Source organism: Furipterus horrens, unplaced genomic scaffold, assembly GCF_987537825.1.
Source record: "Furipterus horrens unplaced genomic scaffold, mFurHor1.1.pri manual_scaffold_4, whole genome shotgun sequence".
NCBI lineage: Eukaryota > Metazoa > Chordata > Mammalia > Chiroptera > Furipteridae > Furipterus > Furipterus horrens.
This window is the reverse complement of record NW_028327174.1, coordinates 86,638,657-86,652,918: the sequence shown is the minus strand read 5'-3', so window position 1 is coordinate 86,652,918 and position 14,262 is coordinate 86,638,657. Positions and strand designations below refer to the sequence as shown.

General features: G+C 43.2%; 1 protein-coding gene and 1 pseudogene across 2 annotated transcripts in view; both read right to left on the bottom strand.

The window, feature by feature from the left end:
* Positions 1-12,948, bottom strand: part of MPHOSPH8 (M-phase phosphoprotein 8) — a 55,694-nt gene extending 42,746 nt beyond the window's left edge. For both annotated transcript variants that reach the window (XM_090273719.1, XM_090273720.1), the window contains exon 1: positions 12,644-12,948. In XM_090273719.1, the coding sequence (XP_090129845.1) occupies positions 12,644-12,853 (210 nt within the window). In that variant the 5' untranslated portion in view covers positions 12,854-12,948. The remainder of the gene's footprint in view (positions 1-12,643) is intronic.
* LOC150012354 (heart- and neural crest derivatives-expressed protein 2 pseudogene) lies at positions 3,275-4,600 on the bottom strand (annotated as a pseudogene).
* Positions 12,949-14,262: the final 1,314 nt, after the last annotated feature.

Genomic DNA, 14,262 nt, shown 5'->3' with positions numbered 1-14,262 from the left:
TGTGGTTTTAATTTGCATGTTTCTGATGATTATGATGTTGAGCATTTTTTCATATGTCTGTTGGCCATCTGTATGTCTTCTTTGGAGAAGTGTCTATTCAGGTCCTTTGCCTTCCTGGTGTTGAGTTGTGTAAGTGTATATATTTTGGAAATTAACCCGTCATCAGATGCATCTTTTGTGATTATGTTCTCCTAAACACTGGGTTCCCTTTTCATTTTGTTGAAGGTTTCTTTTGCTATGTAGAAGCTTTTTAGTTCGTAGTCCTACACCTCCCGCCCCCCAATATTTACCTTGCCCTAGGAGACATATGGGCAAAAATCTTGCTATGAGAGATGTCTGAGATTTTACTGCCTGTTTTCTTCTAAAATGGTTATGGCTTTGTGACTTAAGTCTTTTATCCATTTTGAGTATATTCTTGTGTATGTACACACTAGTAGTCTAGTTTTACTTTTTTTTTTGCAGGTACTTGTTCAATATTCCCAACACCATTTACTGAAGAGACAGTCTTTACTGCATTTTATTTTTCAAATATTAATGGACCATAAAGGCATGAGTTTATTTCTGGGCTCTCTGTCCTGTTCCATTGATCCATATGCTTGTTCTTACACCAGTACCAGGGTGTTTTGATTATAATGGTCTTGTAGTATAGTTTGATATCAGGTATTGCAACCCCTCCAACTTTGTTCTTCTTTCTCAAGATTGCTGACGCTATTCCGGATCTTTTATGGTTTTATATAATTTTTTGGAATATTTGTTCTAGCTCTGTGAAATATGCCATTGGTATTTTAATACGAATTGCATAGGACTTCCAGTACTATGTTAGATACAAGTGGTGAAAGAAGACATCCCCATCTTGTTCCTGATCTTAAGGGAAATGCTTTTAGTTTTTTCCCACTGAGCATGATGTTGGCTGAGGGTTTGTCATATATGACCTTTTTTATAATGAAATATGTTCCCTTTCTTCCCACTTTTTATCATGAGTTCTAGATTTTATCAAATGCTTTCCTGCATCTATTCATATGATCATGTGGTTTTTAGCCTTCATTTTATATCATGTATCATGTTTATTGATTTGCGGATATTATACCAACCTTGTATCCCCAGAATAAATCATATTTGATCATGGTGTATGATTTCTTTAACGGATTGCTGGATCTAGTTTGCTAATATTTTGTTGAGGATCTTAGCATCTATGTTCACCAGGGATACTGACCTATGATTTTCTTCCTTTGTAGTACTTTATATGGTTTTGGAATTAGGATAATGCTGGCCTTGCAAAATGAGCTTCAGAGTTTTCCCTCCTCTTGAATTTTTTGGAATAGTTTAAGGTTGGTTTAGTTTTTTTTTTTAACGTTTAGTAAAATTTCCCTGTGAAGCTGTCCAGTTTGGGCTTTTATATTTTGGGAATTTTTAGATTACTGCTTCAATTTCACTAGCTATAATCTGTCTATTCAGATTCTCTAACTCTTCCTGATTCAGTTTTGGAAGATTGTATGTTTCTAGGGATTTATCCATTTCATCTAGATTATCCAATTTGTTGGCATAGAGTTTTTTGTAATATTCTCTTACAGTCCTTTCTATTTCTTTGGTGTCAGTTGTTACTTCCCCTCTTTTATTTCTCGTTGTACATATTTAGGTACTCTTTCTTTATTTCTTAAAGAGTCTGGTTAAAGGTTTATGGATCTTATCTTTTCAAAGAACCATCTCTTGGTTTCATCGATCTTTTGTGTTGTTTTTTTAAAGCTATTTTGTTTATTTCTGCTCTAATCTTTATTTTTTCCTTCCTTCTACTCACTTTGTACTTTGTTATTCCCCCCCCCCACCAGTTCCTTTAAGTTTAAAGTTAGATTATTTATTTGATTTTTTTTCTTGTTTTCTGAGTTAGGCCTATAATGGTCTGCATTTCCCACTTGGGACTTCTTTCATTGTGTCCCATAGATTTTGGGTTGTTGTATTCTCATTTTCATTTGTTTGATGGTGACTTTTGACTTATTCCTTGATCTCATTGTTAACCCATTCATTGTCTATAGTAATATATTATTTAGCCTCCATGCTTTCTGTGTTTTACAGTTTGTTTCCTGGGGTTCATTTCTGTTTTCATATCATTATGGTCAGAGACCACAAAGTTCATTTAGTGTTATGAAATCAATGTAACTTACCAAATTAATGTAATAGGGGAAATATTATGTTTTCATCTCTATGCATACAGAAAAAATTTTTAATGAAATTCAACATCCATTCATAAAAGTATTTAGCAACAAAAAAATAAGAGGGAGTATCTTTAATGAACAAAAGGTAAATATTTTATTATATTTCTATATATGAGCAAAAAAAAAAAAAGAAAATAAAACTTTCTTCATTTTTTTAATTGTTGTGCAATTAGTTGTCCCATTCCCCTCCCCCATGTTCTCCCCTGCCTGGCGCACCTTCCCTCTCCCATAGTCAATCCCCACCCTGTTGTCCATATCCATGGGTCATTTATACTAGTTCCTTGACTAGACCTTTCCCACTCCTTCTCCTCTTCTCCCCCGCCTCCTTCCCCTCTGGTCACTGTCATTCTGTTCCTTGTTTCCATGCCTATGGTTCTATTTTGCTTGTTTGTTTGTTTTGTTTATTAGCTTCCTGTATTAGGTGAGATCATATAGTATTTTTTTTTTTTTTTTTTGCGTCCTGGCTTATTTCACTAAGCATAATACTTTCCAGTTCCATCCATGTTGTCACAAAAGGTAGGAGTTCCTTCTTTCTGCTGCATACTACTCCAGTGTGTAAATATACCACAGTTTTCTTATCCACTCGTCAACTGATAGGCACTTACACTGTTTCCAGCACTCTGCTATTGTAAATAGCGCTGCTATGAACATAGGACTGCATAGGTTCTTCTGCATTGGTGTTTCGGGATTCTTTGTGTATAATCCCAGAAGTGGAATTGCTGGATCAAAAAGCAATTCCATTTTTAGTTTTCTGAGGAAATTCCATACTGTTTTCCATAGTGGCTGCATCAGTCTGCATTCTCACCAACAGTGCACTAGGATTCCCTTTTCTTCACATCCTTGCCAGCACTTGTTGTTTGTTGATTTGTTAATGATAGGCATCTGACCGGTGTGAGGTGGTTTCTCTTTGTGATTTTAATTTGCATCTCTCTGATGGCTAGTGATGTTGAGCATTCTTTCATATGCCTATGGACCCTCTGTATGTCCTCTTTGGAGAAGTGTCTGTTCAGGTCCTTGACCCACTTTTTAATTAGATTAAGACAATGAAATTTTTTTTTTTTTTTTGTAAAAAAACACACAGTGGTTTATTGAATACTTACAACGTTTACACATTCAATATTAATTAAATTCCACTTAGTTTTAGAGGACGGAAGTGCACAAAACAAGTAGCTGTTGGAAACATCTTCAAATCGGGAACAACCACAGATGAAACAACAGCACTAGATACCGACCCCAACGGAAATGTTAGCGGCCCCGTTTTCTGCTTTGAAATAAAGCTTTATAATCCCCAGGAATATTTATATCCAAAGGCCAAGTATTAAAGATACACTTAACATACACACCAATGTCCGCTGTCTTTTTATCTGGAAGGGGTTGGAAAGGTGGGGAGGGAGCCACGCTGGTGTCTACACAGCCAGTAGGGAACATTCAAACACAGAGAATCTACGAGACGAAGGGATCCCTTACCACGCAGGAGTGTCCTCTTCATATTAAAATATGGAATGCTTTTCTTCAAATATCCACTATTTTTGGAGGGGGAGGTGGGGAGCGGATGCCTCAAAGGGGGGCAAAGAGAGGGGAGGCAAATTGCACATAAATAAATCGGATGACTCCAAATGCAAGTAGTCCTCGGAGCGGAGCAAGCGCGGAGAACTTGCTCGGAGTCCTGGGTCTACATCCGGCTCCTGGGCTCCAGCTCACTCGCGCTCTCTTCCTCCTCCTTCTCCTCCTCACTGCTTGAGCTCCAGCGCCCAGACGTGCTGCGGCCATCCCGTCCGGCCTTTGGTTTTCTTGTCGTTGCTGCTCACTGTGCTTTTCAAGATTTCATTCAGCCCTTTCTTCCTTTTCTCTTCTTTCACGTCTGTCTTCTTGATCTCCGCCTTGAAGGCCTCCGCCTCGCCGTTCTGGTCATCCTTGGCCAGCAGGTCCATGAGGTAGGCGATGTAGGTGGTGGCCAGGCGCAGTGTCTTGATCTTGGAGAGTCTGGTGTCGGCAGGCACGTTGGGGATACATTCGCGCAGTTCCGCGAAGGCGCTGTTGATGCTCTGAGACCTGCGCCGCTCCTTGCGGTTGGCGGTGCCTCGGCGCTTCACTGGGCGCCCCCCCGCCCCCCCCCCCCCCCCGTAATGGGAGTGGTCCAGGCCGGCGGCGCCGCTGGCATAATCGGGGCTGTAGGACAGGGCCATGCTGTAGTCGGGGGGCGACATCTCGGGGTGGCCGATGAGCCAGCCATGGAAGTAGGGGTTCTCCTCGTGGCTGCAACGGCTGGCGGCGGCGGCAGCAGCGGCGGCGAACGGGTAACCCTCATGGTGCACCACCGGGTGGTGGGGGAAGCCCCCCACCAGACTCATTTCGCCCTCCGCGCCCCTCCACACGCCCCAGCGTGCGCGCAGCCCCGCCGCGCCCTCGGCCCGGGCCCCTGCTTCGGCACTCGGAGGCCTCCTCCACCCCCCACCCCCCAGCCCCGGGGCGCCCGGGCCAGCCCGGCAGCCGCAGAGGGGGCTGCTGCAGCCCGGGCCCCGGCCCCCCGCCTGGCCGGCCGGGCCTGCCTCAGCAGCGCTGCGGCCGCCGACTCCCCATGGGGCGCGGCGAGCTGGTCCCGGCACCGTGCGCCCTTGGCCGCTGTCGCCGGCTCCCGCCTTGCTCCACGGCCCGCGCGCCGGCTGCTGCTTCCCGGGGTGCTGTGGGGACACCAAATCTTCGGGTGCTCATGCAAAAGTGCCTGACTCCCGCGAGGCGGCTTCGCAGAGTCGCAGGGCTCCACGCCCCGGCCGCGCTCCTGGCACCGAGTCCCGGGACGAGTCCGAGCAGCTGTTGGAGGAGCCGGCCCGGCTCTGCCAAGACAATGAAATTTTTAAAGGCAATTTACCACTGTATCAAATATACCTAAAAATGAATTCAGTAAAAGATGTTCAGGACCTCAATAGAGAAAGCTATAAAACAATACTGAAATAAACTGATCTAATTTTTTTTAATATGCTTTATTGATTATGCTGTTACAGTTGTCCCAATTTCTTTTCCATTTGTTCCCCTCCACTCAGTGACATCCCTCCCTCCAGTTGTCCGCCTCCCCTTAGTCCATGCCCATTGGTTGTGCATATAGTTCCTCTCAACATCTTCCTATCTACTCCAGTCCATCCTACTATGCTTCCTAATTCCTGTACCATCTTCCTCCCTTTCCCCCCTTTCCCCTCCCTGCTACCTCCCCCCATAATGTTCCCTATACCTATAATTCTTTTCAAACTCTCGTTGCCTAGTTTGCCTTTGTTTTGGTTCCCAAGCTTCTGTTGTTGGTTGTTGTGATACAGCTTTCATTTTAATGTTCATAGTTTTGATCCTTTCTCCTAATTAAGTCCCTTTAACATCTCATATTAACAGTGGTTTGGATCTAATGAAATCCTTCAGTTTTACTTTGTCTGGAAGCACTTTCTCTGCCCTTCTATTCTGAATGACAGCTTCGCGGGACAGAGTAATCGTGGTTGTAGGTTTTTGCTTTGCATTACTTTGAATATTTCTTGCCAGTCCCTTCTTGCCTGCAGTTTCTTTTGAGAAATCAGCTGACAGTGTTATTGGGACACCTTTGTATGTAATTCTCTTCGTCTCTCTTGCTGCTTTTAAGATTCTCTCTTTATCCTTAATTTTTGACAGTTTCATTATAATTTATCTTGGAGTGATTCTCCCTGGGTCCAGTTCTTCTGAAACTCTCTGTGCTTCCTGGACCTGTAAGTCTATTTCCTTCCCCAAGTTAGGGAAGTTCTGTTTCATTATTTTTTCACATAATTTTTCAATTTCTAGTTCTTCTTCACCTTCTGGCAACCCTATGATTCAGATGTTGGCCCGCTTATAGCTGTCCGATAAGTTTCTGAGCCTCTCCTCATTTTCCTCACTTTTTGTTTCCTCTTTCTGCACTGGTTGACTGTTTGTTCCTTCCCTATGTTCCGAATTGTTGATTTGATCCCTGGTTTTCTTGCCCTTACCATCAGTTTCATATGTGTTTTTGTTCATTTCAGCAGGACTAGCCTTCATTCCTTCTCTGTCTTGTTTGAGATCTGTTGTTAGGTCTGTAAGCACTTTTATAAGCAAAGCTCTGAACTGTGCCTCAGAAAGATTTTCTATCTGCTGCTTCGTTAGATTAGAAATTTGCTGTCTGGTCAGCTGCGTCACTGGGATCTTTACCATGGTCAGCTGCGTCACTGGGATCTTTACCATGATCTGTGCCATCCTGAACAGTTTTGTGTTTATCTTTGCTTCCTGGGCAGGGCTGTCACACCTCCTACGCTATGGTGGGTGGGGGGCGAGCCCTGTGCACTTATCACAACCGGGAGTTTTCTGCGGGGGTGGGGGTGCAAGATGAATTCCTGCCATTCAATCTCTGCTGAGAGACCGGGAGCCTTCTCCTCCATCCCCACCCCCGCCAGGCCTCACAGTCCAAGGCAATGGGGTTCTGCCTTCCCCGGTTTTGGAATTGCAAGCTGACGGGTCTGGTCTGCAGCGGGCAATGCTCCCCAGGCGCTTCTCACCTCCCGCTAAATACGGTTGTCTGTGCTTACCGCTGTCCTGCCACCATCACTGCTGCTGATGCAGACAGCACAGCTTGACCTCTCCTCCTCGGCTCGCCCCTCCTACCTGTCTGGATGAGCACCACTTCTTTATAACTTCATACGTTGGACTTCCATTTATTTTCTGGAACTGCTGGTTATTTCTGGTTTTGGGGTAGTTGTATTCCTTCTTAGTTGTGGAGGGAGACGGGGCATGTCAGTCTAGGCCTCCATCTTGGCCGGCCTAAACTGATCTAAATTTATTCAGATTCAATGAAATCCCAAGATTTTAATGTGTGCAAGGAAACTGACAAGTTGATTCTAAAATTTACAAGGTATTGTTAAAGAATAACAAGATTTGCTCATGAAACTGGACCCCTACATTACACTACATACAAAATCGATTCCAAGTGAAGTGTAAATATAACATCTGAAAGGCAAACCAACAGAGCTTTAGATAAAAAAAAAAAAAAACCAATAAAGAATATCTAGGGCAGGGAAGGTTTCTCAAATTGTACATAAAAAGCACTCAACATCTAGATTTGCAACACATCCCCAACAAAGGGTTTGCATCTAGACCACATAAAGGACTCCAACAAATCAATAATGACAACTCAGTTGAAAAAGGCACTTCATACAAAATAATCAAATTACCAATAAACGGGATGGGGCAAAAGTAGGTTTGCAATTGTTTATAGGGATAATACAATAATTAATAAATGATATAAAAATAAAGTGTTTCGTGTACTCACAACTGTAAACCTACTTTTGCCCCACTCTGTAAGTATATGAAAAGCTAATAATTTTGATACTGACTACTATGTAGGATACAGAAAAATAAAAATTAAAAGCAGAAAATTCCCTTGCATATACAGCAGTACTGGCTAACAATAAAAAGACTGACAATATCAAGTACTGGAAGGTGCAAAACAAAAGGAACTCTCGTAAACCATCAGTAGCATAAACTGGTACAATCATGTTCAAAATTTCCACTTAAAGCTGCAAATATAGCCCTGACTGCGTGACTCAGTGGGTTGGGTGTAATCCCATGAAGCAAAAGGTTCAAGGTTTGACTCCTGATTAGGGCATATGTCTGAGTTGCAGATCAGGTCCCTGGTTGGGGGCATGCGAGAAGCAACCAATTGATGTCTCTTCCCCTCTCTTTATCCCTTCCTCTCTCTCTAAAAATAAATAAAATCATAAAAAATACCCTGCAGATATATGCATGCCTTATCTCTGAAAATACCATTCCTTAATATATATAATAGAGAGACACGTACATGCACAATATCCTAAGACATGTATTTAATAAAGTTCATACCAGGGTTATTTACAACAGCCCCAAAATGGAAACAACCCAAATGCCCATCAACAGTTGAAAATATAGACTGTAATATTAATATATTCAGACAACAGAATACTATGCAGGAACGAAAATGAAAGAAACCACAGGGCCACACAGAGGGATTGCTGAGCAAAAAAAGCAGACTCACAAGTATTATAAGATTCCATTTAAATAAAGGAAAAAAAATCTGACCGGTTAGCTCAGTTGGTTGGAGTGTCGTCTGGATATACCACAATTTCTGGTTCAATCTCTGATATAGACACATACAAGAATCAACGAATGAGCAAGAGAGAGGCACAGGTAGATATGCTATGTCTCCCTTCAGAACTAAAAAAGAATGCAACTATCTCAAAACTGGAGACAACTAGAAGTTCCAGAAAATCGAGCTGCATGGAAGTCTAGCAAACAAAGATATAAAGAGGAAATACTCATCCAGACGGGTAGGAGGGGTGGAGAGGATGCGGTGGCAGGGACAGTTGCTATGGCCAGACAGCAGAAAGCACAGTCACACACAAAAAAAGTAGACAGGGACACCTGGGGAGTGCTCCCGATATCAGATAAGACGATGCAGGTCACGGTTCCAGCACTGGGGAAAATAAAGCCTCATTGCTTCTGACAGTGAAAATCAGTGGAGCTTGGGGCGGAGGACAAAACTGCTGATCTCTCAGCAGAGTCCACTTATTTAGAGCGCCCCCACAGCCCTAAAATGTCTGCAAACCTACCTACTCTGGGAACCACAACCAGAACAACAATTAGAGGAGTGCCAGTCCCATATGGAAAGTGGGAGAAGTACCTGGAAAAGGGGAGAGTGCTGAGCAAGTGGCATCGTTCCCTCTCAGACACTTCCCCCACATACACCACCACTACAACATGGTGAAATGGGTCATCTGTGCTGATGAATACCTAAGGCTCTGCCCCTTATAACGCAACAGGTGTGACACCTGTACCTAAGACACAGAGACCAACACAGGAGCTTGTCAAGTAGATGATACAGAGAAGTACAGCCCAAAAGAGGAAACAGATAAAGGTTCCAGTGGGAGAACTAAGCGATGAGGAGATAGCCAACCTAACAGATGCAAAGTTCAAAACATGTGATAAAGATGCTCACAGACTTGACAGAAATGCTTGAGTATGGCAAACGCAGAAGGGAAGAAGTGAAGACTATGCTAAATCAAACGAAGGAAAATCCACACAAAACCAATGGTGAAGGGAAGGAAACCGCGGTTCAAGTCAATGATTTGGAATACAAGGAAGAAATAAACGGTCAACCAGTACAGAATAAAGAAAGAAGAATTTTTTTAAATGTGGAGAGGCTTAGGAACTTCTGGGACAACTTTAAATGTGCCAACATCCAAATCACTGGTGCCAGAAGAAGAGGAAGAGCAAGAAATTAAAAACTTAAGTGAAAACCTCCCAAATTTGGCGAAAGAAATAGACATATAAGTCCAGGAAGTACCAAACAACCTAGACCCAAAGAAGACCACACCAAGACACATCATAATTGAAATGCCAAAGTTTCAAGATAAAGAGAGGATCTTAAAAGCAGCAAGAAAAAAGAAGAGTTACCTACAAAGGGGTCCCTATAAGACTATGAGCTGACTTCTCAAAAGAAACTTTGGAGGCAAGAAGGGACTGGCAAGAAGTACTCAAAGTGATGAAAAGTAAGGACCTACAACCTAGATTACTCTAACCAGCAAAGCTTTCATTTAGAATGGAAGGGCAGATAAACTGCTTCCCAGACAAGGTAAAGCTTAAGGAGTTCATCATCACTGAGTCCTTATTATATGAAATGTTAAAGGGACTTATTTAAGAAAAAGAGGTTCAAAACTATGAACATTAAAATGTAACAAACTCACAACTATCAACAACAGAATCTAAAAAACAAACAAACAAAAAAACAAACTAAGCAAACAACCAGAATAGGAACAGAATCGTAGGTATGGGGATCATGAGGGTTATCAGCTGGGAGGTGGATGGGGGAAAAATGGAGAAATGGTGCAGGGATTAAGAAGCATAATTGGTAGGTACAAAATAGACAGGGGGAAGTTAAGAATACTATAGGAACAGGTGAAGCCAAAGAACTTATATGCACAGTCCATGGACATGAACGAAGGGGGCTACTGAGTAAAGAGGAGCAAAGGGAAAAGAAATTGGGACAACTGTAAGAGCATAAGCAATAAAATATACTTTAATTCATGCTAATTACTCTTAGGGAAGGAAGTGGGTACTGATCAAAAGGAGATACAAAAGTATTGTCTGAGGCTGGTGGTTTAATAATTCCTGATTTGTGTGGGGGTTACAAAGGTGTTGGCTTTGTGAAGATTCACTAAGCTGTATAATAAAAAATATTTATTTATACACTAAATAAGTAAAATGGCCACAAATGTTAAAGAAGTGCCAATTTATTTTATAAAGATGACTCCAATTCAAAATTGAAGCCTGAAGCCTTAGATTCTGTCAGAATCATTTAATTTTTTTTGACAACAAAAACTGCATTTAGCGGGGCAAGTTAAGAATAATATAGGAAAGGGTGAAGCCAAAGAACTTATATGCATAACCCATGGATAGGAACTAAGTGGGACGGGATTGCTGGAGAGAAGGTGGGTACTAGGCAGAGGGGAGCAAAGGGAGAAGAAACTGGGACAACTGTAACAGCATAATCAATAAAATATACTTCAAAAAAATTGCATTTAGCAATAAACAAACAAACAAAAAAGAACATGGCTAAGATATAAACTCGGTGTTAATACTATTCCCCCTAGCAGACATTCACCACAGTGAGTGTCTTAGTCTGTAACAGAAATCTCACAGACTGGGTAATTCATACCCTTGGATACAGAGAAACTTAACAAACTGCTTAAAATGACCTTATGTTTATCAAGTGGCTGCCTTACTCATCGTTCATACAGTAAGTGCTATAGTCCTGCTCTGCAGAGCCAAACTCCTTTTATCTTATAAATCACTGGTTCACCTACAAATTCAAGGTCCTGAAAACTAGAATTCCTTTTTTATCCTCATTGGAGGACATGCTTATTGATTTTAGACAGAAAGGAGAAGGAAGAGAAAAAGAAACATCAATGTGGAAGAGAAAAATTGTTTGGTTGCCCCACACACCCAACTGGGAAGAGAACTGCAACCTAGGCATCAAACCAGGAATGCAACCTAGACACCGGGACCAGGAATCGACCCTGTGACCTTTTGATTTACTGGACAACACTCCAATGGAGCCACACCAGCCAGGAAAAGAGAACTAGAATTTTTACGCACATTACTAAAGTCTAAGTGTTCTTAACAGTCTTAATCATTTCTTAGTTTCATCCGCTTTTGAGGCTTTAGGTGCACTGCCTACAATTCTTTGGGATCAGCAAAATTAAGATTGTACGAATAGTTGAACACTCTTAATTCTAAAGATACTATCCTCCTAGCCAAATATCTTCTATGGGCCAAGAACTGTGTTAATTGCAGGTTATACAAAACACTGGAAGGTCGGCTTCACCTCTCACCTCAAGGCACTTACGCTATACTTGGGAAAATTATACCTAAAAAAATATTCCTATCTTCACTGTACTGCAACTAACATTAGTATTAATGGCATTGGACTTCAATTAATTTCCTGTACAGTACTTTTCAACATCAGCAAGTCTGTACACTACATTTCATCTCTACATTCTCAGGACCCAACACAGCCCCCAGCACAGAATAGCTCATTAAAAAGTTTGCTGAATGAATTAACAAAAAAAATGAACACAAGGTAGCACATGACAAATCGGAAATTAATAGATGATGAAAGGAATCCAAGATAAAGGGTTGACTACCGTGTGGGGCCTTTGGTCACCTCTCCCATTCATCCCAGCCTCCAGCCCACGATTCATTCCCTCATTTAGTAATGGGATATACACTAAGAGTTACCTAACTGCAGGTTAGGCACTGGATTAAGTACCAAGATGAACGAAATCATATTCCCTGCATTCAAGGAGCCACACTCTAGCAGACCAACAGATAAGGAACGCTGATGCTTTAAGCGCCGAAACAGAGGCCAGAGGACGCACCTCACAGCTGCGGGGGTCAGGGTCGAAACAAGCAGAAAGAGATGCTGTCAGGAAGGGGAATGCTAAGCGGTGCGAGGAGGAGTGGCAGGTATGGCGGGTGGCGGCCATCAAATGACACCCAGGGGGACAGGATGGCAGTGGTCAGGTTCAGAAGACCTTTGAATGCACCCTTTAGTGTGAGAACCGGGTGAATGGACGATTAAAAATTTTTATTTTTCAATTACAGTTGATAATTCTGATTATTTCACACCAGAAAATTGACCACGGCTCCAACAAAAACTGAAACGACGGCATGGACACGGATTCTGAGCTGCAGACTAATTTCAACGTCACCCCTTTCAAGTAGCGTGACCCCAACACCAAGCACCCTGGGAACCTATCACCGACTCTCACATCCAGCCCCCCCAGACGGTTCCGGCGACACAACCCTCACGACTTCCGACACTCCCCCTCAGTCAACACCGCCCCCTCCGGCCGCGACGCGCCCGCCGGCTCACGCACCCCTTCGGTCTTCATGTCCAGGATCCTCTCCACCTCAAACACATCTTCCCCGTCCTCCTCGCTGTCCCCCAAGGCCTCTGCTCCTTTCGTGCTGCTCGCGTCTCTCTCATCGCCCACCGCTCCCTCGCCTACAGGCGGCTCGCCGTGGCTGTGGGAGCTCGACACGGGAACCGCAGCCACGCTCGCCCTCTCTGCAACCGTTGCCGCCATAGTAGGAGCGCTACAAGCCGCCGCCGCCCGAGCGGTCGCAAAGCACGACCGGCGTTCCCAGCGCTCCGCCCTTGCCCGCTCACTCCTTCTGACGCCAGTGTAGGGGAATCAGCAATCGTGGGCCCGAAGCTCAGAGCGACACGCTCACCAACCAATCACATCGAGGCGGGCGCGCAGGAGTGCCGTGAAGTCCATGGGAAGTGGGTGGGCGGGCCTATGGGCGCTGAGCGGAAGAGGAGTTGGGAGAGTGCTTGAGGGCCTGGTGGAGAGGGGCCGGGAAGACTGGAGATGGGGCTTTTTGCAGCGAGAGGGGATGAGGGAGTGAGGCCGCTGATTTACCTGCGCCCCCGGAGGGGGGCGTCCAGGAGGGAGCTCCGGTGCTGGAGGGGGCTGGTCCTCACCCTCCAAAGTTTGGCAGGTGTACCCGAAGCTTTCTAGGAAAATCGTCTGCGTCTGCGGAGACTCGGGCTGGAGCCTAACGCCCAGCAATTCACGTGTAAGAGTAGGGAGCGGCTAGCGCGTGTCAACAACTCAAGAGTGCTGTATACTCTAGCGAGTGTTGTTTAAAGATACGGACATTTTTTTTATCAGGCTAAAAATCTAGTTTTCCAGATTCTACCTGGGTTTTGTTTTGGTTTTTTTTCTGTTGAAAATATCTGACGGGGGTGTGGTGAGTGGGTGAAAAAGGTGAAGGGATTAAGAACAAATTGACAGTTACAAATAGGAGATGTAAAGTAAAGCATAGGCAATATAGTGTGTACGTGGCACATGGGTACTAGAAATATCAGGGGACCACTTTGTATAAGTATATGTGATTGTCTAACAACACTAAACTGTACACCTGAAACTAATGCAAGGTAATACTGAATGTAAACTGTAATTGAAAAATAAAATTAAAAAAATATATCGGATGATGTGTTAAAATTATCTTCTCCAGGTTGTGAATAATTGACAAAGGCTGTCAGTCACCCAAAGTTGCTAGGGAAGTCCACATAAGTGTAAAAGTTTTTCTCACTTTGAATTGCAAATAAAATCTTCATGACAGCAAGCATTTTATTTTTGCTTCTTCCAACAGCGTGCTTAATCTAGAAGATTAACTTTTTAAATTTAACTCTGAGGTTAACTAAAGAATACTCTGTGAACAACATACCCCTTTGGAGAGGATCACCAGCTTTGAGTTGGTGCATTGTTTTGTCACTTGCTGACCTTACTAAATGGACAATACTAGGTGCTAGGAATACAATGAGCAGAGTCTGCCTTCCAGGGACTCAGTCTATGAAAGGAAGACACACAAGAAGTCTAATAATTAGATTTTTAAAAAATAAAAGATATAACCAAATACCATCAATTGATGGGGGAAAGCTCATTATTTTGGAAGAATTCCAGCTAATTAGTACAGAAGAGAGAAT